This window comes from Ochotona princeps, chromosome 31 (assembly GCF_030435755.1).
Source record: "Ochotona princeps isolate mOchPri1 chromosome 31, mOchPri1.hap1, whole genome shotgun sequence".
Taxonomy (NCBI): domain Eukaryota; kingdom Metazoa; phylum Chordata; class Mammalia; order Lagomorpha; family Ochotonidae; genus Ochotona; species Ochotona princeps.
In genome coordinates this window covers 995,102-1,020,122 of record NC_080862.1, presented here as the reverse complement: position 1 = coordinate 1,020,122, position 25,021 = coordinate 995,102, and the positions used below count along the sequence as shown (strand labels likewise).

At 55.8% G+C, this 25,021-nt stretch overlaps 1 protein-coding gene across 1 annotated transcript; it reads left to right on the top strand.

Moving 5' to 3' along the window:
* The first annotated feature begins 2,926 nt into the window (after positions 1 to 2,926).
* On the top strand, positions 2,927 to 24,547 carry KLF9 (KLF transcription factor 9). The gene is made up of 2 exons (XM_004591744.2): positions 2,927 to 4,277; positions 24,201 to 24,547. The coding sequence occupies exons 1-2, from the start codon at positions 3,767 to 3,769 to the stop codon at positions 24,428 to 24,430; spliced, it is 741 nt and encodes a 246-aa protein (XP_004591801.1). The 5' UTR covers positions 2,927 to 3,766; the 3' UTR covers positions 24,431 to 24,547.
* Positions 24,548 to 25,021: the final 474 nt, after the last annotated feature.

Genomic DNA, 25,021 nt, shown 5'->3' with positions numbered 1-25,021 from the left:
CTGCTGCTTTCAGTTGGTGTAATTTTGAAAAGCAAACTTGTTTTATGTGATACAATGTATACCTGTACGTTATTTTATTTCAGGATGATTCAGATTAATTTCAGATAATCTGTTTTGCCAAAATGAACCAGGACAAATCTTACCAGCCTGACAAAACAGTGTAAGCTGGTTTCAGCCAACAAGCTGTTGCCGACACAGGGATAAGGCAGGGCAGAACTCCCTGGAGGGGCAGTTGGTGCTGGGGAGATGCGCTACTTGGTACACACACGCCTCCTGCATAGACCTGATTCCTTTCCATATTCCTCCACTCCGAGTTCACTGCCAGGAATCTGAGTATCTGGAGAATGAGTGGTTGGAAGAAAAGGGAGAGAGTGCTTCAATAATTCTAGAATTGTTGGGCTGTAAAATGTAATGCTGCAAGACCACCAGCTTCCCATATGAGCACCAGTGGCTTCTCCACTTCTCATCCAGGTCCCTGCCAATGCACCTAGGAAAGCAGCAGACCATGGCCCAAGTGCTTGGGCCCCTGCTCCCACGTGGGAGACCAGACGAAGCTCCTGGCTCCTGCCTTCAGCATGGCCCAGTCAGGGCCATTTGAGGAAAAGAACCAGTGAAAGAAATAGTGAACTCTGTTTCTAACCCTGCTTTTATACAAATACAGTCTTGAAAAAGAGAGAACCGACATCAGCAGTTGTTTGTCATGGAAACATGTGGATGAATTACCAAGTTCCTCTTACTACAAATTTAAAATGAGTGGGTCAGATAGTTCAAGGTTTATATCCAGTCCGCACAAAGGGAAATTAAAGAGAGCAGGCAGTACAGGCCGTGTTCTGTTGGGATACCCAGCTCTCTGGCTGGATTTGCCCCTGGCCTTAAAGGGGCAAGTGAGGTGCAGCTTCCGTAGCCTACGGGGTGCAATTTGTCCCAGAAAATTCCCATGGGCTTTGAGGGATTCTTTGCTCAAACGATGGTGCTGGAAATGCAAGAAGTCCATGATGGGGCCCAGCAGCGTGGCCTAGTGGCTAAAGTCTTCTCCTTGAACGCGCCAGGATCCCATATGGGTGCCAGTTCTAATACTGGCAGCCCTACTTCTCATCCAGCTCCCTGCTTGTGGCCTGGGAAAGCAGTCGAGGACGGCCCAAAGCCTTGGGACCCTGCACCTGCGTGGGAGACTCAGAACTCCTGGTTCCTGGCTTCAGGCACAGCACCAGCCATTGCAGCCACTTGGGGAGTGAATCATCAGACGGAAGGTCTTCCTCTCTGTCTCTCCTCCTCTCTATATATATCTGACTTTGCAATAAAAATAAATAAATCTTAAAAAAAAAAAAGAAAAGGAAGTCCATGATGGCCCATTTGTACAACCAGGATGGACCTACTCCCCAAGGTGCCTGGCACAGGCCACTGTGCAGAGCGAGCCCTCCTGAAGGTACCCGAGACAAGGCGGTGCTGATGTTCTGCGTGGACCACACTCCCCCTCTACAGCCTCCTGCTCCATGCCACCACCTTCCAAGCATCAAAACAAACACCGCTGCAGCCTTGCACATCAGAATTTTGATCTGGGGCCCTTCCAGGAAGACTAAGAGCCTGTTTCCTCTCACTCAAACACCCAGGATCTGCATGACCTCAGAGCAAGTGCCCCTCGCATCAGCAAAGTGCATGTTCTTATCGAATGTGATGACAGTGAGCTTCCTGCAACGACGCGCCAGCTCCTTTTCAGGAACCAGTGGTGCGGCAAAGCAGACTATGCCAACACCTGCGGCAACCAGCATGCCATATGGGTGCTGGCTGCTCCACTTTCAATCCAGCGCCCTGCTGATGTCTGGGAAAGCAGTAGAGTCCTTAAGCCTCTACCCACAGAACTGACCCAGAACAACCTCCTGGCTCCTGGCTTTGGCCAGTTCCAGCCCCTACCATTGAGGCCATTTGCAGGATGAACCAGCAGGTGGAAGAGCTGTCTCTCTACCTTTCAAATAGATTAATTTATTCGTTTAAAAAAGAATTAAAAAGACTGAAAACAAGTCCCAGCATTCGCTATAGGAAATCAGACTCCAAGCCCCACACCAACTGCTGCTCAGGTCATATTCAATGGCGACGCTCTCTGGCTGTTCCTGTTCCTAAGCCTCTGTCTAGCACAGCTAATATTTCACAAAACCAAAGGGCTCATTTGCTGTAATCCACCTGGTGAGCAAGATGAGGCACCACTCCGTGTCTGTCTGCATCGGTAAAGCAAGGGACACGCCCTGACATGCCGTCTGCTTGTGTGAAGGTAGACCAAAACAGCGTTTTGTCAAACGATTTATTTAGAATAAATGACTCCTGAAAAAAGAGAGGGATTAGAGCTATGGCTGAAGCAGAGAGGGGATTACACTATAAGGCTAGCGCAACGGTAGAAAGACTGCCTTAAAACCAGAACTCGGGTTAGTTCTGAATTCCTAAAAGACAGGGGCGTATTTAACGTATCACATGGAAGAGTTGCTCAAAATGTGGGCCTCAAAGTCCGCCGCATCTCGGGAAAATCAAATCCCAAACGACAGCGGTGCTTCCCCGCCTATGTTTTTTCCTCTGGGCAAGCGGTGCCAACACACAGCGAGACGCAGGTGCACGCCGCACGTCTGCACCGCGCCAGTCCTCCGGGCAGACCTCAACTTTACTAGCGGCCACGCCAAGTGCACCGGCTGCGCGCGCCGGCTTCGGAACGCTCTTGATTGGCCGAGTCCAGGCCAGTGACATCAACCAACTTACTTTTCATTGGAAGGCGGGTTGCTGGGACTGTAGCGTTAGCAGGAAGTCACTTAACTGTTTGCAAGCTGGAAACCCTCAAGTCCAAGTTTTCTCGCTATCTGTCTCTCTCTCTTTTTTCACGTCCCGGCAAGGCGCGCGACTGACTAAAGAGGATGCGTCCCCAGGCTCGGCCAGACGCACCGTGAGCCAGCGGGCTCCGCCGGCCCACCGCCCCGAGAGGCGCTGCCCGAGACGGGGGCGGCCGCTCCCTGGATGTTCCCCTTTTAAATGTGGGCGATCGGGGCTGTAGGGGCAGCACGAGGCGCCGAAACGGAACAGTCGGATTGGCCGCGCGCCTCGGCTCTGGAAGCACCTCTCCTCCGAAAGGCCCTTCTGACTGGCAGGGGGAGAAAGTAAACAGACTTGGATCAGCCTCCCCGCTGGCCAATGGGAGGGGGTTTGGACTGTGACGTGATGGGATTCTGCGAAATTGTTACCGAGCGAGAGAATGCCGGAACGGTGCGGCCCGGCAGGAGCCGGGGCTCGGACGGCGTCCCTGGCCTGGGGGGATCGCGCGCCTTAGGGTCTGCGCCCGGGGCGGCCCACGCCACCCGCGCCCGCGCGCTCCGGTGACGGCGCCGCGGCTGGGGCTGCACGGAGGGGGCGGCCGAGGGCGTGCGCCCCCGCTGCAGCCTGCGCTCCCGGCGCGCCTCGGGGGGCGCTTGCAGGCGAACCCACTTGCCGCCCGCCACGTGTGGCAGCTCTCCAAGGGAGCCGGCGCGGAGGGGCGGGCGCGCCCGTCGGGGGGTGATCGCGCCCCGCGCCGGAGCCCGGGGCCGTGTGGATGCTGCGTGCGGAGGCGCTGCCGGTTACGTAAAGATGAGGGGCTGAGGTCGGCTCGGCGCTCGTGCGAGTCGGCAGCGCCCCGCGCCCCCGCCCCCTTGGCCGCCGCGCCGCGCTCGTCGTCCGAGGCCAGGGGCAGGGCGAGCCCAGCTCCGCAGCCGCCAGCGCCAAGTTTGGCCGCGCCGCCGCCGCCGCCCGCACCATGTCAGCGGCCGGCTACATGGACTTCGTGGCTGCCCAGTGTCTGGTGTCCATCTCGAACCGCGCCGCCGTGCCGGAGCACGGGGGAGGCGCCCCGGACAGCGAGAGGCTGCGGCGACCCGAGCGCGAGATGGTGACCAAGGAACACGGCGAGCCGGGGGACACCTGGAAGGACTACTGCACGCTCGTCACCATCGCCAAGAGCTTGCTGGACCTGAACAAGTACCGACCCATCCAGACCCCCTCGGTGTGCAGCGACAGCCTGGAGAGCCCCGACGAGGACGTGGGATCCGACAGCGACGTGACCACCGAATCTGGGTCGAGTCCTTCCCACAGCCCCGAGGAGAGACAGGAGCCTGGCGGCGCGCCCAGCCCGCTCTCCCTCCTCCACCCCGGAGTGGCGGCGAAGGGAAAACACGCCTGCGAGAAGAGACACAAGTGTCCCTACAGCGGCTGCGGGAAAGTCTACGGGAAGTCCTCCCATCTCAAAGCCCATTACCGAGTGCACACAGGTGAGCGGGCCTCTTCCTCCCCTCTCCCCCCTGCGACCTTCCGGCGCGCCTGGCCTGGAGGGGGCCACATGTTGGCATCAGCTGCTGCTTTAGCGCTTTGCAGCGAGGTAGCCAGCCGTGCGGAGGCGGCAAACTCACGCTCTCCATCTTGGTGGTCCCCAGCCTCCAGAAAGCCACCGGGACCCCGACGTGGCGGGCAGCGGTGCCCGCCCCCTCCCGCGGCGCGCCCCGCCCCCGGGGACTCCGCACCCCACCGCGGCGGGGCCTCCCCACCCGGGAAGTCAGATGGCGCATCTCTAATCGCCTGGTGGGGATGGGGGGGGGCAGGCGAAGTGGCCGAAACCTGCAGTCGGAGGGGAGGGCGGAACCAGCCCACCGCACCCGAAGCCTTTTAGGGAAGGCTAAGGAGCTGGACGCCTTGCTACGCCCCGGGGCTGGCCAAGGTGGTTTTAAATTTGGCCAGGAGTCCCCTGAGAGGTTTAAAATAACCCGGCTTCAGGCAGCCGGGCAGTGCGGTCATGTCACCGTTGGAGGGTTAGCGTCGGGACTAGGTGGCCTTCCCTGCAGTCCAGTGTGGCTTCCCACCGCCCACCCTCCCTCTGACAGAGGGCGGCGGTCAGCGCGGAGCTGTGGGCCTCCCGGGGGTCTGGGGTCGAGGTCCTCTGGTTCCAGAGGGCTTGAGGGTGGACTGGGGCAAGGGTTGCTCTCGGGAGAGCCTGAATGTGGCTGGAGAGCCAGCTGCAGCCTGGAACAGCCCGCCTCCTGGGCGCCTCGGTTCTGCTCAGGAGGCACAGCCCACGGTGGAGAGCACTGGGCGGCCCAGGCTGTCTTGAGGAGGCTCCGAGGGGCGTGCCCCTCTCAGGGCCAGCGCCCCTTTCCCCTTGGCGGGCCGCCGCGTGGAGCAGGACGTGGTGGTTGGGCTCACTTGCTTTGCTGTGGCAGGTTTTTGCTGCTTTCCAGAGGCGGCCCTGGGCTTTCTGGTTTCAGAATGATGCTTTGCTTCTGCCCAGGAAACGCCACGTAGCTGTGTCTGAGCTCGTGTTTCCTTTGGAAAGCGGTCGGTCGTAGGGGAGATGGTTGCTGAGCACTCTATTTTGTCCAGGATCAGGGCAAGGTCAGGCTCCGTTGGGCGGCACCCTCTATGCTGCCTGAAAGCAGCACCTTCGAAAGTCAGGCCCTGCAGGGGAGAGGGCTGTGACCTGCGGGCGTCTGGGGCTGAAGCAAGGGGGTGTATCCGCTGAGGCTGGTCCGACAGCTGCTGGGCAGGCCTGTGTGTCAGCCCTGCTCCGGAGTGGAGTGGCTCACACTGACACCCGCTGACACCTTGAGCAAAGGCATTTTCTCCTTCAGGGAGCTGCCCAGTCGTGCAGCTGGCAGGCCTGCAGTGCCTCTGTTAGCTCCTTCCAGCTCCAACACAAGCTCTCCAGCGGGCCAGGCCACTGGCCTGAGTGCTGCTCCCAGACTTCTCTAGAAATGGCTGTGTCTGTGTGCGTGCATGCGTGCTGAGAAATTCTCCAGAAGGCAGAGCTAGCTCGGGGTAAGAAAGCAGGCAGAGTGCTCCCTCCCCCTGGGGGGGAGGCAGACGGAGTGCTCCCTCCTCCTGGGGGGGAGGCAGGCAGAGTGCTCCCTCCCCCTGGGGGGGAGGCAGTGGGGTGCTCCCTCCCCCTGGGGGGGGAGGCAGGCAGAGTGCTCCCTCACCCTGGGGGGGAGGCAGGCAGAGTGCTCCCTCACCCTGGGGGGGGAGGCAGGCAGAGTGCTCCCTCACCCTGGGGGGGGAGGCAGGCAGAGTGCTCCCTCCCCCTGGGGGGGGAGGCAGGCAGAGTGCTCCCTCCCCCTGGGGGGGAGGCAGGCAGAGTGCTCCCTCCCCCTGGGGGGGGAGGCAGGCAGAGTGCTCCCTCACCCTGGGGGTGGGGAAGGCTGCAGCCAGGCTTTCTGGAGCTAGTGGTGGGATGGTGCCAGGTGTCTCTGGTTTGGGGTGGGTAGGGCTGTGGAACTCCCAAGCGGGTTGAACAGACCCCTCAGCCTCTGCAAGGATTGTTGGCAGATTCCTGCTGGAGGGGGTGTGTGTTAAGGACTTGGCAAATGAAGAGACAGAGAGGCGTTCTCAAGCATTTCCAAGCTGCAGAGAGATGCTTCTAGTTGGATTCCTGTTTGGGCAGGGTTTCCTTTTTCCTGCTGGTGTTAAATGCACCAGGAGGCCAGGCGCAGCACCTGGGAGCTGTGCTTCTGGGGGACCCTGGGAGCCCGACCACGCTCCCTCGCCCAGTGCCGGCTCTTGGCCTTCTTCAAGGCTCCACTGCCGTGCGCTTCCCGAGAGAGCCCCTCACACGGGCCTCTGACCAGCAGCAAAACCAGTGATATAAACGCATTCCTATCTAATTCAGTACTGTGACTTCTCTAGTCTCCTACAGTTGAGTCTAGCGTGCTGTGTTCCCAAGTGTTCTCTGATTTCCCAGCTGTGGAGCTCTGAGCAAGCTGATAGAGTGCCGAGTCCACAGAGGGTGTGTGCCTGCTTCTAACGTGCTGTGTGGGGTTGGTAATCATTTGTTACCAACATCTGAAAAAATCAGAGTTCAGCCTGAATCCAGACTCCTGGCTTCCCTGGACAAATGGAATGATTGGCTGTACTGGGCCTAGGGATTCCTGCCTAGAGTTCAGGGTTGGCAGGAACTGGCCACTCTGGGTGGGAGAGGACCCCTTGCTGTGATCACTGGTGTGACAGCTAAGTGCCCAAGCCCCAAAAGGAAACAGACATCCTCCAAAATCCAGAGGTTCTTGTGCAAAGATGGCACGCAGAAAGCACGCCATGGGATCCCCCGCTGGGCCCTGGGGAAAGGCCCATGTGTAAAATGCAGGGTGCCCCGAGAGTCCAGGCCAGCTGGCATTTCCCACTCCTGTGTTCAGTTCCTCCTCCTTCAGCCTCCAGGCCAGGTCTTCTCAGCCCTCCAAAATAGGCGAGCAGGTGCTAAATCCATCCGCAGTTCAGCTGAAGAACTTTTTTTTTTTTAAAGATTTATTCATTTTATTACAGCCAGATATACAGAGAGGAGGAGAGACAGAGAGGAAGATCTTCCGTCTGATGATTCACTCCCCAAGTGAGCCGCAATGGGCCGATGCGCGCCGGTCCGAAGCCGGGAACCTGGAATCTCTTCCAGGTCTCCCACACGGGTGCAGTGTCCCAATGCATTGGGCCGTCCTCGACTGCTTTCCCAGGCCACAAGCAGGGAGCTGGATGGGAAGTGGGGCTGCCGGGATTAGAACCGGCACCCATATGGGATCCCGGTGCATTCAAGGTGAGGACTTTAGCCGCTAGGCCACGTCGCCGGGCCCATCAGCTGAAGAACTTTTACAAAGAGGCAAGCACAAGCTTTTCCTGTTCTTTTCTGGATGCTTGTTCCCAACCAACATGACGACTTTGCATAAAAACAGAGCAAGGCGGGTGTTTGAAGCAGGCTGGTTTGTCCCAAGCCTCTAGGCGTGGTGGAAATCCTGCACAGAGTATGTGCACACCTCACAAGAAGTCACTGTTCCTTGATGCCCCCAAACCTTAGGCCTCCGTTTATTTTCATGCCAAAGGATACTTTATTTTTCTGTCCACTGGTGGGTTTTAAGTCAACTGCTCACCCAGTAGTGGTATGCAGAAAAATCAGAAAGCCCCACGTCCCAGGCATCACACTCCAGTTGCAAGATTTTAAAAAGCCAACAGTCCTTCAAGAGAGCAAAAGCAAGCTCGTGTAAGACAGGGAGAGGGGATGACCACGGAAGTCCCCTGTGGCTGCTTCTGTTGGGTGGTTTGCTGAGACAGGCCTGCAAGGAACCTGAGCGAACCTCCAGGGTAGAAGTTGATGTACAAGGTTGCAAAGGGATTTCCTAGCCTCCCTAAAGGAGCCTCACTGGCTCACTCTGGCTTTCACAGGTGGCGGCTCGCCTTGCGTCTGCCTCTGGTGCTCCTCATCCTGCACAGAGTAGGGCCTCAACCATCTGTTTAGGAGGGTGCTGTCCCACAGCACTGGGGAGGCCGGGCTTCAAGGGCGTGGCCAGGCCTTGCTGTGGGGCAGGCCCAGCCCTAGCCGGAGGGGCCTTAGCAGCTCCAGCCCTGCGGCCCCTGCCCAAGCCTTACAACCTGTTCTCTTTGTGAAAGCACCAGAGTGCCTTGGTAATTTCTTTTTAAAAAAGTGTATTTTCATTGGAAATGGAGACTTACAGAGAGAAGGAAAGATAGAAAGATCTTTCATCTGCTGGTTCCCTCCCCCAAGTGGCCAATGCCAGGAGCCTGGAGCTTCTTCTGGGTCTCCCATGCGGGTGCAGGGTCCCAAGGCTTTGGGCCATCCTCCACTGCTTTACCAGGCTACAAGCAGGGAGCTGGATAGGAGCTAGGGCAACTGGGACACAAATAGGCACCCATATGGGATCCCTTAGGCTATCAGGCCGGGCCCACCTAGATGATCTTAAAGGTTCTCTGCCCTGTTCCCCACTCTTCTTTCCAAAGAGTTCCCACAGTGACGTAGAAAGGTATTTCATCCAAGCCTCCCACGCCTGAGCCTGAGCTTGGCTCGCACAGCATTCTCTCTGCCTTCACCTTCTCCGTTAGCTGCTCCCTTAAGGAGAGGCCCTTTTTTGTTGTTGCGCTTTGTTTTGTCCAGTCTGTCCCTAACAGCCACCTCTGCAGCCACTTTAAGGTCACGGCTGCACTGTGACCTGTGACAGTGGTATCCCGTAGAAAGCCCCAGGCCATCGTGATAGCCCAGACTTCATCACGCACTGGAGAATTTTGGACACACACACACATAGCAGGTATGTGTGTTGGGATGAGGGGAACCCCTTTGCTCTTCCAGCCCCAGGGGGGCTGCTTGCAGAAGGCTCTAGTTGCAACCCATAGAGTCCCAAAGCACACATTGCCTGGAGGGCTTGCATTTGGTTCCTGGTTAGGAAGCTACAGCCCTCAGGAATGTAGCTAGTGACCCCTAGCTGAGGTCTTCCCCTGGGGTGGGACCTCCCGGAGGTGGGCGGGGCCAGGAGCTGCTAGGATTTCCTTCCCGCAGGTCCCTCCTCAAGATCCCCGCCCCACTCTCCAGGGGGCCGGTGGGGCTGCCTCTCTGGAGCCCAGGCTGCACCATAGCAAAGGCAAGTCAGATGGTAGAGTTCACAGTGTCCTTGTTTTCCTCTGAAACCTCAGGTGGGGGCTGAGAGAACCACCTGCAGTCCAGAGACCCCCCCCCCGGGAGAGGAGGTGGCACAGGGAGGGCGGTGCGGTTCAGGTTTGGAGCCCCCAGGCACAGGGTGCAGAGGGATTGGATTTCCATCCCGGTCTCTCAGCTGTGACGCAGGTCCCACGTCTGTGGGAACTTCCCAGCCGGCACTTCCCAGGGACCAGCATGTGAGGACAGTGGGAAAGCGGCCACTGTGGCCCTGGAGAGTGGGTGCCAGCCTTCCGGGATGCAACGCCATGGCCACCTGCAGCCCCCACCTGCAGCCCCCAGCTGCAGCCCAGTGCCTGGCTCCTTAGCATGCTCGATGGAGGAAAGGAAGACGCCCTGGGTCCGCTGCGCTAGCCTGGACTTCCAGATCTTCCCGTGTCTTCTATCCCCTCCACGCCCCCCGGCTGTTCTCAGGTGTGGAGCAAGTGTTGCCCTTCCTTCCCCGCCAGGGTCCTCCCACCTCCGCCCCCCACCTTTCCCTAAGGTTTCTGCCAACACGCGGGCGCCCACTTGCAGAGCGTAAAGGAGTGCCTGGTAATTGGCACAAAGGCACTTTCTGTTTCCATGCAACACAAGCCAAAGGGAGGGGCTGAGGGAGGAGGAGAAAAGCCCTCCAGAGGGTGCAGCAGGCTGACTTCAGGTCCTCTTGGGGGTCCCTGAGCCCCTCTGCCCTCTCCTCCCCCGGTTTTTGCTTGGAAGTTAGTCACAGGCCCTGGCCTAACTCAGCGGGACTTGGAGGTTGGGCATAACCTTGAGAGGTCATGCCATCAGTGTGCTGTCTGTAGGGATGCAGGTGCCCCACCCTGCCTTTCTGGAAGATGTTCCTTTTAGACAAGCTGGGGGCGGTGGCCCTGGGCACCGCCTGTCTCCCCTGAGCTGCAACAGACACTTGGAACGGTTTTGAGCAGGAATGGCCAACACCTGTTTTCCAGCTTTTGGGCGCACGGTGCTTGGTTCTTGCTCCATTTTAAATTCTCCCATCCCTTCCGGAGGGTTTCTAAGTATGACCCTGCTCTGCTGTGTCTTGACCTTGTCCAGAAAGGGGCAGATGGTGGCAGTGAAGGCCGTCTGCCCTTTGGCTACGAGGAATCCAGCTCTGTTGAACTGCCCTAGGCCAAGCTGCCAGGAGGCTCCCCTGTCTTCCCTTCCCAGAGTCCTCCTGAAACTTTAATACCTTTTGGTGCATTATGCTGAGAGGAAACGTTCGTCTTATCCTGGCCTCCACCAGTCCCCTCAGCGAAGAATAGGACTAACATGATCATGCAGAAAAGGGCAGTGGGAAAGATGTGTGTGGGACCTCCCACCATCTGTTCCCATCAGTGCCCGGGGCCTGTGTTTCCGGTACTGTGCCCGCACGCTGCCCTCCCCACCCCGGTTGGGCAGGAGATAACTCCGATTTTGGAATCCTGAGTTGGGAAGTGGCAGTCTAAGAGCCGGTTAGCTCCCCATCTACCCTCGGCGCCAAGGGTTCGGAGTTGGTGGTGTCGTTCTTAAATGGAAGTGAGAATGATCACAGATTTGACCAAGAGGGCGCCGTCATCCGCTCCCACCCCTCACCGGGCTGAGCCTTTCGGGAGTGAGGGCATGATTTAAGTAGATTAAAGAGGAGAGCTTCAGCCATGCAAAATTGATGACTAGGATTGGAAATGCAGGCAGCGGGCATGTGTGCTCAGGGCAGGGCTATTATTTATTATTTTCCTAAGCCGAGACTATGGTTGTGGAAGTGAGTGCTGTCCTGGAAAACCTCAATGCAGCTCACATGGGAGCCGGAGGTATAGGTGATGGGCAAAACCCTCTCAAAACGTGAGGATCATTCTTAGCACTGGAAGGAACCTGACAGACATTGGCTCCAAGGGCCAGAGCTGAGGACAGTGCCACTGTCCCTCCCTTCCCAGGAGCCGTGGCCCACACAGGCAACCAGAAAGGAGTAACGCCCAACCCACGAGCACTGCTATGGACCCAGCCACGAGCAGACTAGGCTACTCTAAGGAGCTTGGATGTGAGAGCCCAGAAAGTTTTACCCCCACTCCCTGCCATGGAAAGGACATGGGTGGAGTGATAAGAACAGGGGCTTTCTTTCGGGTCCCTTGGATGTGGGTTTGAAACCAAACACTGCCACGCTCATGAAGTGTTGAGTCCCTCTAACCTTAGTTTTCTCGTCTGTAAAATGGTGCATACACAAAGTTGCTAACAGGCTTAACTCAGATCAGGAATGTTAGCATTGCATCCCTGTAACTGTTATGATGATGAACACAGTGTAACTATGTCATCTACAGGCACTAGAGACGTTTGTTTAGAATTCCAGATTAATCCAGCAGGATATCTTTTAAATAATACTCACTGAGGACTGTTACTTTGCAAAAAGATGTGCTCAATGCTGGTTGTGAACACTGGATTTTGTGACAGCATCAGCAGCTCCTGGCCCCAGGATAGTGGGTTCCTATTCATGGTGCCACTGAGGGACAGGCAGAGACAGGCACTGTCGGCTGCTGCCCCCCAGACCTGTTGGATCAGAAGTGCAGGTGGCACTCTGTTAGGGCAGGCAGGGGTCCCGGGCCCAGCCACCATGCTGACACCCACCGTCAGTCCCCTCTGTACTCTCAGCATCCTGTGACTCAGACAAGTACTGCGGCCCGCCTGTAGTAGGAAAAGCTGAGTCCACTCAGTCCCAGAGCTTGGCTGGGGTGTTTCTAGAGCTTGGGGTCCTGTGCAAATGGTTGTTGACCTGGACCCTTGAGTTTTTACCAAGAGTCTTGGATTTGGCTCTCAAGCTACAATTTTTTTAAATTTTTTGATTTACTTCAGACTCAAAGTGACAGAATATCTTCTGTGTGCTGATTCACAGAGGCCCACAGCACTGAGTGCTGGGCAAGGTTGAAAGCAAAAGCCCTCACGGCCAGGTGGGTGGCAGACACCCCAGTGAGTGGGCCGTCCTCTGCTGCCTCTCTAGGCACATACAGGAAACTGGATTGCAGGCAGAGTAGCTGGGATGTCCACTGTGGGAGGTGAGATCAGATGTGAGAATCCCAAGTGAGGTTTAACCAGTTGTGACTCAGCGGCCGCCTCAGGCCCCCATCTTTGTCTACTCTTCTATCGTGTCTCTGGCCTGTGGATGGTTTTCACAAAAGCTTTTTAGGAAAATCGTCAAAACTCCTGGACTCCTGTGCAGAGTCACCCAGGAACCACTTTGTTCTGAATGAACAAGAACCCAGTAGGGGATTCATAGTAGCCTTCCTCAGACTCTGGGTTGCAAGCAACAGCATCCAACCTTGGACTGGCTTGAACAAAGAGAACTCTGTTGGTTCACGTTACAGCCCAGCCCAGGGGTAGCTGGCGTTTCGGTCACCTCTGAGGGCATTGCTCAGAGTCTCTCTGCGGCATGGCCTTGCCGTCTCTTGCTCGGAGTTCTCTCGTGGCTGGACTCTGAGTGGTAGTAGTGTAAACTCACATCCTGCCATTCAGTGGAGTCCCACAGAGAGAGTTTTTGCACAAGTTCCGGGCTTGAAGCTACATGACTGAGCTCAAACTGATTGCCCACCCCTGAAATACGTCACTGTGGCAGGCTTTGGTCTGAGTCTGGAGGTGTGGGGCTGCCTCTGAGCCCACATTTCCATGGGATGAGAGCCAGGACAGGGTCCCTGCCCAAAGGAAGTGCAGGGTGTGCTCTTCAGCAGTCACCAGGTAAAGAAAACCAACATATTCAAAAGTCCCATTAGAATTGCTACCATGGACCATGACCTTCCAAACAGCAGAGGGCAACCAAATGAGAGAAAAAACAGCAGGACACCATTTTTTCCTCCATGTTTTTCTTCTGTTTGAAGGGAAGAGCTCTGAACTGTCCCTGGAGTTGGACACAAAAGATAAGTGAACAGAAAAGGGGTCTTTGCAAGAAGCGGAGTTGTGTCTCATCCTCACTGCATTGTTGGAGCGCATGTTCTAGAAGCTGGTAGCCAAAGCCTCCACAGACCCAGCACGAAAGGGCTTCAGAAAGCATGTCGGAAACGCATACTATGGCAAGAGCCATGCATGGGGTTCCACATTTTTGGCAACAGTTTATCTTTTCATGCCGTGTTTACATGCACAGCAGAACCAACCATTCACCTGCTCTTTGTCCCACAGCGTCCATCCCAGCGCCTGGAGGAAGTGCCCGTCCCATGCACAGCGGCACTTCGTTCTCATGTGATAACAGACCAAGGCCTGGTTCAGACAGCACTGAGCTGGTTCCACAGCATTTCCCACTGAGATTCGGAAAGCTAGATCGAGTGTATGCTACTCAGCAATTATGCCATAATCAATCGTAAGAAGCAAAGAACAGAACCTAAAAGTCACAAAAGCACATACAAGGGACTCGGTCCCCCTGCCCCTGTAATTCTCCCATAGCTTTTACTGCATTGCCATTTGAATGAACGTAAGGATGGCTTCCAGTCAGCCTGCTCTGCCTGCTCTGTGGTGCCGGAGGTGTGTCTGAAGCAAGGGTTCCCAGCATGAAGGAGAGAACACGGGCTGCTTCCCCAGGTCTGAGTCGTCTCCCCTCCCAGATTTTGAAAATACTGCCCAAAGCAGGTTCCATCTCCCCCAGGGCCTTGCACCTGCACTGCCTTGAGATCTTGGGTGCTGAGCACCGTGCCCGGGGAATGTGTGCCCCCCCTGCATTCTAGGGGTGGGGAACTGGGGTGAGCATGCGGAACGCTTGAGCGGTGGCCCAGGTGGAGGTGTGTTTCCCACTGCCAAGGCAGAGATGGAGAGGGGAGGAGCTGGAGAGCCTTGCTATGGTGGCATTGCCATCACCTTGAGGCCAGTTTCTCCTGCTTTCCGATTGCCTCTGCACCGTCATGAAGTGGAACCATCGTGAACAGAACCATGGGAAAGTAGATCTGCTTTAACCTCCCCCCACCTCCCCGACCTCAGGCTTGGTGGGAAGCCCTGGAAAATCACAAGACTTCAGATGTAAGGACCTCCATGTTTACATCTTGGGAACCTGACACTGGTCTTACTGTGGTTGGACCTCCTGCAGGCACGCCCCTGGAAGGAAGGGGCCTGGGAGTGGGCCAGTGAGCAGCTCACTGGGGAAGGCCTCTCCACTGTTCCTCTGGCCTTGGCTCTTGGGACATGTTGCTGTGTTGTGCCAAACGGAAGGGCAGATTTGAGAAGTGTTTTCATCTGGTTCACACGCTGCTGTGCAGCCTGCCTTGGTGCGGGTCATCTGCTCACCCAGCTGGCTAAACCATGACTGGTCTGAAATCAGTGGTCCTAAACTCACCACACTGCAAAGACTCCAGTGCAGCGGCGTTCATGGCAGAGGCTCTTGTTGAGCACGTCCCTCCCATCTGCCGCTTGAGTGCCTGGTGAATTATTGATTCACTGTCTTTTCCACAAATAACCTGGGCAAGGCAGGAATGCCACTGCTTTGAGAGCTAGCTAACCTAGGCCTGGCTTTGGAAGGAGCAGCTCTGTGGCTGTGGGGAGGTCAGGTTTCACCTCTGGGTCTTTGGAGGATGGTTGACATTTCATTCAGCTCTCCAGTCCTGAGAACTTAGCCGAAATGGGAGTGCCTGGAGAGCTCCATGTGGGGCAGAGAGATATGGCACGTTGCTTCCTACCTTGGGTTCAGAGGGGCTGTCATAGGGACCAGAGATGAGCATCACACAGAATTGTTGCTGGTTTTGAGACCATGAACGAAGGCCCCATTGATGTTAGAGGCGCCCTGTGAGCTTTCTCATGGATCAGCTAAGCCAGGGAGGTCATGCCAGTGATATTCCAAAAGGCTCGCTCTCTACAGTCAGTGTGCCCAAGAGAGGAAGTGCCACATACAGAGGTTACAGGTACCCACTGACTTTCAATTTCAGAACCAGAAGTGTGGCACAGACCATCTTCCACGACACACAAGGACCGGAAGTAAAAGCTACAGACTGTCTGCCGATTGCTGCGTTTCCCTCCACTCCTGCCAGGCATCCTTCGCCATTCAGAACAGCTTCATGCAAAACGATGGTTGTGGCCCACGGGGGGCTTTTGACTTCAGCATCAGGGCAGGGGGTGATGCAGAAAGGTGTGGAGCTCTCCATTCCAAGTGAGGACCCCACACCCTTCTGTCTTGTAGATCAGAACTTTTCCGAGTCCGGAGAGTGGGACCGAGTGGGTCCAGAGGAACCACTGAGGCGGGGAGGGCGGGCAGGTGGCGATGGCCGGGGGCCCAGGCTTCAATCTGAACAGTGCTCCGTTGAACCTGGACTGCTGCAGTTCGTCATAACCCCATTCCTCTTGACCTGCTTCCTGGGAAACACGCTCACTTGTCGGCAGCCCTGGCGCTGCTGCAAGGAAGCATCTGTCCTTGTAGGTCACTTCCCATTCACAGACGGGGAACGGGAGAGCAGGTGGGACGAGAGTGAGAACAGATGTAGTGTGTTCAGAAGGGTTCTTACTTTCTAACAGTCAGCTGGGGAAGGAAGCAGAAGGGTTCTCCTTTGGTCTTGGACACCTGCAGTGTCCCAGTGATTTCCCACTAGGAAGTCAGTCATTCCCATCCTCATCCTGTGGGATATGTTTGTGTGTGTTTAAGATTTATTCATTTTTATTGGAAAATCAGATATACAGAGAGGAGATACAGAGAAAGATCTTCCATCCGCTGCTTCTCTCTCCAAGTGGCCGCAGAGGCCGAAGCTGAACCAATCCTAAGTCAGGAGCCAAAAGTTTCCTCCAGGTCTCCCACTCGGGTGCAAGATCCCAAGGCTTTGGGCCATCCTTGACTGCTTTCCCAGGCCACAGGCAGAGAGCTGGATGGGAAGTGGAGTAGCTGAGATTAGAACCAGGGCCTATATGGAATCCTGGTGTGTGCAAGGTGAGGACCTTAGCTACTAGGCTACTGTGCTTAGCCCAGGATTTGTTTTATTAAGGTGTTATTTCTTTTCATTTTATTGACAAGGCAGAGTGATGGCTTAGTTTTCCCATCTGCTGCTTCGGTCTCCAAATGCCTGGCGGTAGCTAGGTCTGGGCCAAGCTGAAGCCATGAGTCAGGAATGCCGCCCAGGTCTCCTGTGTCCATGCCCGGGATGCACGTGTTTGGGCCACCCCTTGCTGCCCACTCGGGCACATTAGTGGGAAGCTGAAATTGAAGGTGGCGCAAGAATGAAACGCAGGCTCTGCAACACCAAGGGACACAGATGGCACGCGTCGCATCTTCACCACGCCTCCCAGAGCAAGGCCTGGGATCTCTTCCTGATCAGCCCACTTGTGGAGTAATGGAAGCTCAGATGTGTCTGACACTCAGAAATGCTTTGTTCTAGTGTGAAAATACTGCTTTTTTTGTTCATTAAAAAGAAGTGTGTGCCTACTATTTTAAAAAAAGATCTGAGTTGCCAGCACAGTGGCTCGATAAGCTAATTCCCCCACCCCGCAGTGCCAGCATTCCATGGTGGCTCCAGTTCGTGTCCCCGCTGCTCCACTTCCCATCCAGCTCCCTGCTTGTGGCCTGGAAAATCAGTGGAGGATGGCTCAAAGCCTTGGGACCCTGCACCCATGTGGGAGACCCAGACAAGGCCTTGGGACCCTGCACCCGCGTGGGAGACCCGGACAAGGCCTCAGGAACCTGCACCCACATGGGAGACCCAGCAGAAACTAGGGGCTCCTGGCTTCAACCTGGCTCTGCTCTGAGTTTTGCAGTCATTTAGGGCAGTGAACCAGTGAATGGGAAGTTGGTCTCTGTCTCTGTCTCTCTCTCTCTCTCCTTCCTCCCTCCCTCCTTCCATCTCCCTTCCAAACAAATGAAATAAAACAGGATCCAAAAATATAGGAGAGGGATTGGTGCAGTGGCATAGCAAGCTAAGCCTCCATCTGTGACACTGGCTTCCCATATTACCACTGGTTCAAGTCCCCACTGTTCCACCTCCAACCTAGCTCCCCGCTACTAGCCTGGAAAGCGGTGGAGGATGGCCTGAGTCTATAGAGACATCTACAGCTGTGTGGGGGACCTGAAGGAGGCTTCTGGCTCCTGGCTTTGATGGGTCCAGCCTCAGCCACGTAGCCATTTGGGGAATGAACCAGCTAGGTGGAAGGTTTTCTGTCTCTCCCTCTCTTTATATGTAAATCTACCTTTCCAGTAAAAATAAGCTTAAAAATATGTAGGAGAAATTTGCAAGTAGTTGTTCCCCCACAGAAAGCCACTGCTCATGGTGTGTACAGGGTGCTAGGGCTCCGGGATCTGTCCCTAGAAGCTCACTCAGATGACCTGCTGCTTGGGCTAGTGGTGTGTGGCTAATGTGTTAGCTCATAGATGGTACTGCATGTTCCCATGGCCCATCTAATTATTACCAAATTGATTATTACCAAAAATCAGTCCCAGAATATTACCAGACAGCCCTGGATCAATTAGGAGTCCCATTGTGTGGCAAAGGGCCTGTGTCATGGAGCCTGCACCCACGAGATGCGTGGGTGGGTGTTAACGGTCATACCTGCCCTCGCCCACAGCGAGTGTGGATGGGTATTAACAATTACACCAGCCTGCACCCACGGCGGGTGTGGACAGGTGTTGACGGCAACACCAGCCTGCACCCACGGCGGGTGTGGACAGGTGTTAACGATCACACCATCCGTGCCCAAGGTGGGTGTGGACAAGGGTTAACAGTCAGGCCATGCCATGCCCACAGCAGGTGTGGACGGGTGTTAACGATCACACCATCCGTGCCCAAGGTGGGTATGGACAAGGGTTAACAGTCAGGCCATCCCATGCCCACAGCAGGTGTGGACGGGTGTTAACGATCACACCATCCGTGCCCAAGGTGGGTGTGGACAAGGGTTAACAGTCAGGCCATGCCATGCCCACAGCAGGTGTGGACGGGTGTTAACGATCACACCATCCGTGCCCAAGGTGGGTGTGGACAAGGGTTAACAGTCAGGCCATCCCATGCCCACAGCAGGTGTGGACGGGTGTTAACGATCACACCATCCGTGCCCAAGGTGGGTGTGGACAAGGGTTAACAGTCAGGCCATCCCATGCCCACAGCAGGTGTGGACGGGTGTTAACGATCACACCATCCGTGCCCAAGGTGGGTGTGGACAAGGGTTAACAGTCAGGCCATGCCATGCCCACAGCAGGTGTGGACGGGTGTTCTCGGTCACGCCAGCTTCACACCTTTTCCCTCGTGTCTCAGTTGGCCATTGCTGACTTGCGAGACTAGTTGTATCTTAATTTATTTATTTCCCAGCCATTACCATTTCTTGCTTTTGTAGACAGCTTGTTTTTATCCTCACTGACTTTACTCCTGTTGATGTGTGGCCGTCCTTTTGGCGTGGCGGTGTGAGATGCTGCAGTTTTTCCCGTGGCCCTTGGCGTGTTCACCTGCACAACACACGTCTCACCGCGCAGGAGCCAAACACCGCTTGTGCTCGGACTTGCTCTTCTACTAGCTGTTGGCTATCTCCATTTGGGAATTCTAAAAATATAAGCCTCTACGCTCTTTTACCTTTCTGGTTTTATTTTTACATTTACATTTATAACCCATTTGGAATTCATTTAAGTGAAACACGTAAGGTAGTGTTCCAACTTCAATTTTTTTTTACATGATGTTTTTGCCGTTTGATTGAATGAAGCGTCTTTTGCCTTACTGATGTGAAACAGTTCATCTGCCACACAGAAGTCCCTGTAGCCTCAGGTCGATTTGCAGACTCCATCCTGTTCCACTGCCGTATCATTTTCTGTGCTGGACTTTCTCCCTCTTAATTATTACGACTTTAATAATACATTCTAATAACCTACTCCAAGAGCTCCCTTTATTATTGGTTCTTTCACAAAATTTTCTTGGCAAGTTGGGCATGTTTATTCTTCCAAATGAACTTGAGCAGTATCTTTGTGAAGTTAAAACAAGAGAAGGCCTTCCGGGGTGTGACGGCCTTACGTGCCTTTGTCCAGACCTGCCGTGTTCTCACGTCAAGTGTTGACATCCAGGCACGTGAAACTCCTTGTCATTCCTGCTCGTGCCACTGAGCTGGCATGGTTTTCTTCCCTCCTACCTCTGTTAAAAGCGGGCCTTTCTAGATCCTTCCCTGGGCTTAGGAGCAGGAAGTTGGCAGAATGGGCATGCCTGGGGAGCCAGGACCCAAGGGGAGCCTGAGGAGGGCGGGGCACTTGCCAAGCACCCTGTCCTTTCTCTTCCATGGAGAGCACCCCCACATCTTGAATTTGAGGGCTTCCCTAAAAAACCGCAACTTCACTGACTCACGCGGTGAGCCAGCCCCGCAGCACATCCCTGGCGCCCCCGACCCTGCAGGCCCAGGAGAGTTGAGACCCTGACCCAGGTGGTGGGCTGGGCGGCAGCTTCTGTGAACTGGTATTTTCTGCTAAGAGGAGGTGCTCAGCTCTTGCCGCCAGGGGCGGGATGCGGCGTGTGGATAATGAGACCTGCGAGGCCCTGTGCCGTTCACAGCTCTGCTCCAGTAAAGCCGAGTTTATTGTGTCACAGCCTCTGGGTGTGCTTTCCTGCGAAGGCCAGAAATAAAGCACCCGCCGCCACAGGCCTCCCCCTCTCCTCCCTCCCCTGTGAGATGCTAACTCATTAGTACTCTCTCTGACTGAGAGCTGCTGCGCCACGTGCCTGGCCATTCTCCTCGGACCCGTGGCGCTGAGCTGCGGGAGCCCAGCATGAGCCCAGGCTTCCGGGGCAGGTCCTCTGCGTCCCCCATCCGGCCGTCCGGCCTGCTGCTGTCCACTTGGGACCTCCCCACGCCTCACGTGCTCGGGTGTAACACGTGGCGTCTCTCTCTGGTTTACTCCGACTCTGGACAGGAGGTCTGCAGCATGTCGGCCACCTGCAGTACTGCATCTTTGAGCCTCTTGAGTGGACGGTGGGCTCCACAACCCATGACTGATGACACACCTGTCTCCTGAGGACCTGGAAGACAGCGGGCCGAAATGCATGCTCTGCTAGGAGGAGTGGTCAGTGCAAGGCCGCCAAGGGCCAGGTGACAGCTGCTTCTAACTTTGTGGGCCGTTCAACGTTGCTGTTGTAGCCAGCCAGTAGTCGAAATGATAGGTAATGAGCGTGGCTGTTTCTCATAAGCCTGCCTATAAGGATAGGGTATCTTTATGTTCATATGACTTTGTCCTGTCACAATGAACTTGCACTGTGAGCCTAGGCAGGTCACAGTTGGCTCCAGGGCAGAGGAAGGTGGCCAACTCCTCATCTGGATTCCCCTCACTGAATGTTTCTTGTGTTTGTCAGAATCATCCTGAGGAAATAAAAAGAGTAGCAGGGCTCCTTTAGTAGTAGCAACTCACCTCCAAGTAGGTGTCTTTATGTACTTATTTAAGATTTATTTATTTGTATTGGAAAGGCTGATTTCCAGAGAGCGACAAAGATCTTTCATCTGCTGGTCCAGTCCCCAACTGACCACAACAGCCGGAGCTGCGCCAATCCAAGTCAGGAGCCTCTTCCAGGTCTCTCACATGGTGCAGGGTCCCAAGGCTTTGGGCCGTCCTCCACTGCTTTCCCAGGCCACAAGCAGGGAGCTGGATGAGAAGTGGAGCTGCCGGGATTAGAACTGGCGCCCATATGGGATCCTGGTGCATTGTAGGCGAGGACTTTAGCCATTAAGCCACCGTGCCAGGCCCAATTTTCTTTTTATATATTTTTCCACATTTTTATTATTTCATCTTATTTTTAATGTTGTTTACATAATTGAAAAGGATGCTTGCCCCTGGGACCATGGATTAGGGTGGGGAGGGTCGAGGTATGGGGGGAGGTGGATGTGACAAATACTTTCACTTTTCCTTCTCTCCTGTATCTGGCGGGGAGGGGCTGCTCCCAGCTGCCAAGCTACATCAGTGCCCGGAGGTGGGGGGATGTCCACTTGAAGTCATCTTAGAAACCTGGATGTGGAAAAGAACGTTCCCAGGGTATTGCTTGAGTGGCTTTGAGTTCCAAGATGCTGTTGCTCCAAGATTGAGAAAATCCTCCACGGCCTATTGTACAGTGCTTTATCATCTACCCTAGTGCGTCCACTCACCCAGATGCTCGCTGCCAAAGCTTGTTCAGGAGAGTTATCCAACCTGTTCTCTTCTCCATCTTCTGTAGGCCCCAATGAGCTGGCCATCAGGTCCCACCTACGTACCTGGACACGCCGTCCACTGCATAGGCATCAGTCCTGATACATGCCTTCCAAGATCGGACCACAAAGCCTGTGGTTCTCCCTGTGGAGGGAGCTTTGAGTCCAGTGGTCCAGTTAGGGAGTCCCCCAAGAAACCTCACCTGGGATGCCAGTCAGCACAGGGTCCAGTTCAGTCCGTCAGTAGTATTAGTCTACACACAAACACAGGTGATTACTGTAGTTGCCTGGTCAGTTCCATTCCTGCCCCATGTCCTATGCAAACAGGTGCTGTGGCCCAGCCCAATCCAGCATGCCCTAGACCTGGCCCTTGTGCACACTGTGTGCTGTGTGAGGGTGGGGGGTGTCTGTGTGCTGTGTGAGGGTGGGGGGTGTCTGTGTGCTGTGTGAGGGTGAGGGGTGTCTGTGTGCTGTGTGAGGGCAAAAGGGGTGTTCCTATGTCTTGGCCTTCTGTAACAGGGGTCCATCTCGTAGATTCAACCAAAAATTGAAGAAACAATTCCATCTGTGCTGGATATATGTCTTCTTGTATTGTAAGTCATCTAGATACAGTAAAGCACGTGCGAGGGGCGTGCAGGGTTGTACACAAACGCCTTGGCATTTTGCGTAAGGGGCTTGAGCAAGCATGGACTGGGTGGTACCTGAGTGGTGAAGGGTAGGGGGTCCTAGAATCAGGTCTCCCAAGGATACCAAGGAGACGGCTGGCTGTAGGTTTGCACCTAGCAGCAGGAGCAGGAAGAAAGTCCCACAGGACTGGGTCCTGACCTCAAGATGTTCCATCTTCCTGCATTGTGAATATCTTTGTACCTTGGTGACAGAAAGTTACAAAAGTTGAATTCCCAACACCACAGCTTTGCTGAGACTTTTAGGGACAGCTGTGTTTCCTTTTGGCACCCCCTCCACACACAGCAGGGAAATCTTCATGCATCATTACCAGCAGCTCTCGCCACGCCCCTGCAGGGAGGGGATCCCAGCTTCTTCTGGTTCACCGTCATCCATTGCTGCTGGAGCTTTCCAGCCCCGAGCTCAGGGATTCCTAATGCAACCAAGCTTTCCCAAGCTGGGTCTGTGCAGAGCTTTGGAACGTCCTCTGCTGAAGCGCGCAGACTTACTAGTCCCGTAGAGATTTGCACAAAGGCCCCTGGGTTGGTTGGTTTGGCTGGCTTCTGCCATGCTGCCACAGCTCCCCAGCACAGGTGAAGCCAGAGGGCCAAAAGCGTGCATTGGGGCTGACTCAGGCCGTGTGCTGGACAGCTCCCAGCCTCTGCAGCTTCTCTCTGAGTTCCGGGAAGGCAGCGGGACACACCTACAGAAGGAGTGTCTGGAGAATTCTGTGGGCACCAGGAGTCTGTGGGTCATGTGTCTGCAAGGCAGCTGCTGCTGGCTGTGCTGAAGGCGTGAACAGCAGGCAGGCGAGGAGGAGTGCTCATCTCCCACGGCCCTGCCACCTTTCTGCCCATGTACACACAGATGTTCTCTGCACATCATGGACACCGGCCCTGCCCCATCACCCCAAGAGTGGTGGAGGTGCTGCTCTGGAAGCTGCGCTGGCTGTGTCTGGGAGCAGCACTTGGCTGCCGTGGAGACAGGGAGTAAGACTCCCAGGGAAGGGAGGTGACACTGTCAAATTCCAGGAGGCGGGGCGGGGAGGGTCCAGGGTGCAGGCCTGGAGTTCCAAAAAGGTCAGTGTAGGGCTCTGGTGTCTAGCTCCATGGTCTCGAGTGAGCAGTTTAATCCTGCCGAGCTCCGTGTTGTCCTCTGTAAAATGGCACTGGGTCCTGGGGTGTCTTGTGAGAGTTTAGAGCGAATGCACAGGAAGCCCTTAGCTGCGTGCCTGATGTGTTACCACAGCATTGGTGCTTCTCCCAGGAGGACTATAGAAGAAGCTGTGGCTGCTTGGTCTGGAAGCTACAGGGGGAGAACCTACAAGCTGCCCTTCCTCAGTGGGAGCAGACGTTAGTGCTAAGGCGGTAGGATTTACAAGCAGTCAATGTGACAGAGCCTCTCCAGGGCCAACCAGGCTGCAGGGGTGGTGTGCTGCGGGTGGGCGGTGGCCGGCTGCCCCCTGCCTGTTATCTTCCATCCCCTGATGGCAGAACCCGGGCAGCTCACAGAGGATGCCCGCAGCCAGCCAGCCAGTCAGGAGAGGAAAGTGGGGTTCGTGCTTTCTGAGGGATCCCTTCAATGCAGAACGGCAAACGCAGGCCATCCCTAGCCACGTGGCCCAGTTGGCTACAGCTCCGTGACTGGGTGGGAGGCCTAGGCACAGGAGGTCCGAGGAAGGCCCAGGCAGGGATGGCTTCAGGCTGAGGCCTCTCTCCTGGGAGAGTGGACAGCCACCTGCGGCTGTGCCTTCCTGGAAACATGTTTGTTCTAGGCGCACAGCCACCGCAGCAGTGGGTGAACCTCATGGGTTGTTAATGGCCTCCCTAAAGTCCCGGTCTGCAAATGGAGTCCCTTCTGGGGGTGCCGCGGTGAGGACTTTAGCGTACAAGGACGTGGGGAGCTGGGGGTGGAGAGTGGGGAGGGCACCCCCTGCAGGATGGTGAGCAGTGACCCCTGGCACCTTCCTGACTGGCCCTCGGTTTTCCTCGCAGGAGCTCTCTAACCTCCAGTGTCCCTTCTGTCCTAGGCGAGCGGCCCTTCCCCTGCACGTGGCCAGACTGCCTTAAAAAGTTCTCCCGCTCCGACGAGCTGACCCGCCACTACCGGACCCACACCGGCGAGAAGCAGTTCCGCTGCCCGCTGTGCGAGAAGCGCTTCATGCGCAGCGACCACCTCACCAAGCACGCCCGGCGCCACACCGAGTTCCACCCCAGCATGATCAAGCGGTCGAAAAAGGCGCTGGCCAACCCGTTGTGAGGCGCCCCCCACCCGGCGTCCGACCCCCTTCCCGACCCGCGCGGCCGCCAGGGGGGTGGACAGCCCCAGCCTCCCCGGGAACGCACGGCCCCGTGGAGACCCAGCCTCACGCGAGAGGGGCTCGGTGGCTCCCGAAGCCCCCGCGCTGGGCGCCACAGCTCTCATTTCCCCTCTGTCTCTCTGCATTGTTTTTTTTAAAAAGCACATTGTAGCCCGAGATCAAAGTCCACACTTGGTCCCCTGGCAGAGGCGACTCTTGACTGCTGGAGGGAAGGCAGATTTTTTTCCCCCTTTACTTTTTCTCCCGCCCCATCCCAGGGTAGCTGGGCTGGGGGCGGCGAGCGAGGCTGTGCCTGGCTGCGGGGCTTGCCTCCAGAGCCGCACAGGTGTACATAGGGCCTGACCCGGGAGCTGACCTGGGGGTCGCCTGGATGAACGCCGGGCCCTTTTTTGCTTGCTGTCACTCGGAAGTGTTTTTCTTACCTTTTCATGTAATTGACGAGTGTGCTTCAGTTTGTTTATTAGCAAAACCACTCTCTTGAATCATGTTAGCTTTGGAGATTTAAAAACAAAACACCAAGCACCGGCCAC

What these genes read in the sequence shown, in the direction of transcription:
- KLF9 (XM_004591744.2), top strand. Translation starts at nt 3,767, where the DNA reads ATGTCAGCGGCCGGCTACATGGACTTCGTGGCTGCCCAGTGTCTGGTG. An exon ending in CCATTACCGAGTGCACACAG is followed by an intron (nt 4,278 to 24,200) that starts GTGAGCGGGCCT and finishes CTTCTGTCCTAG; the next exon opens with GCGAGCGGCCCTTCCCCTGC.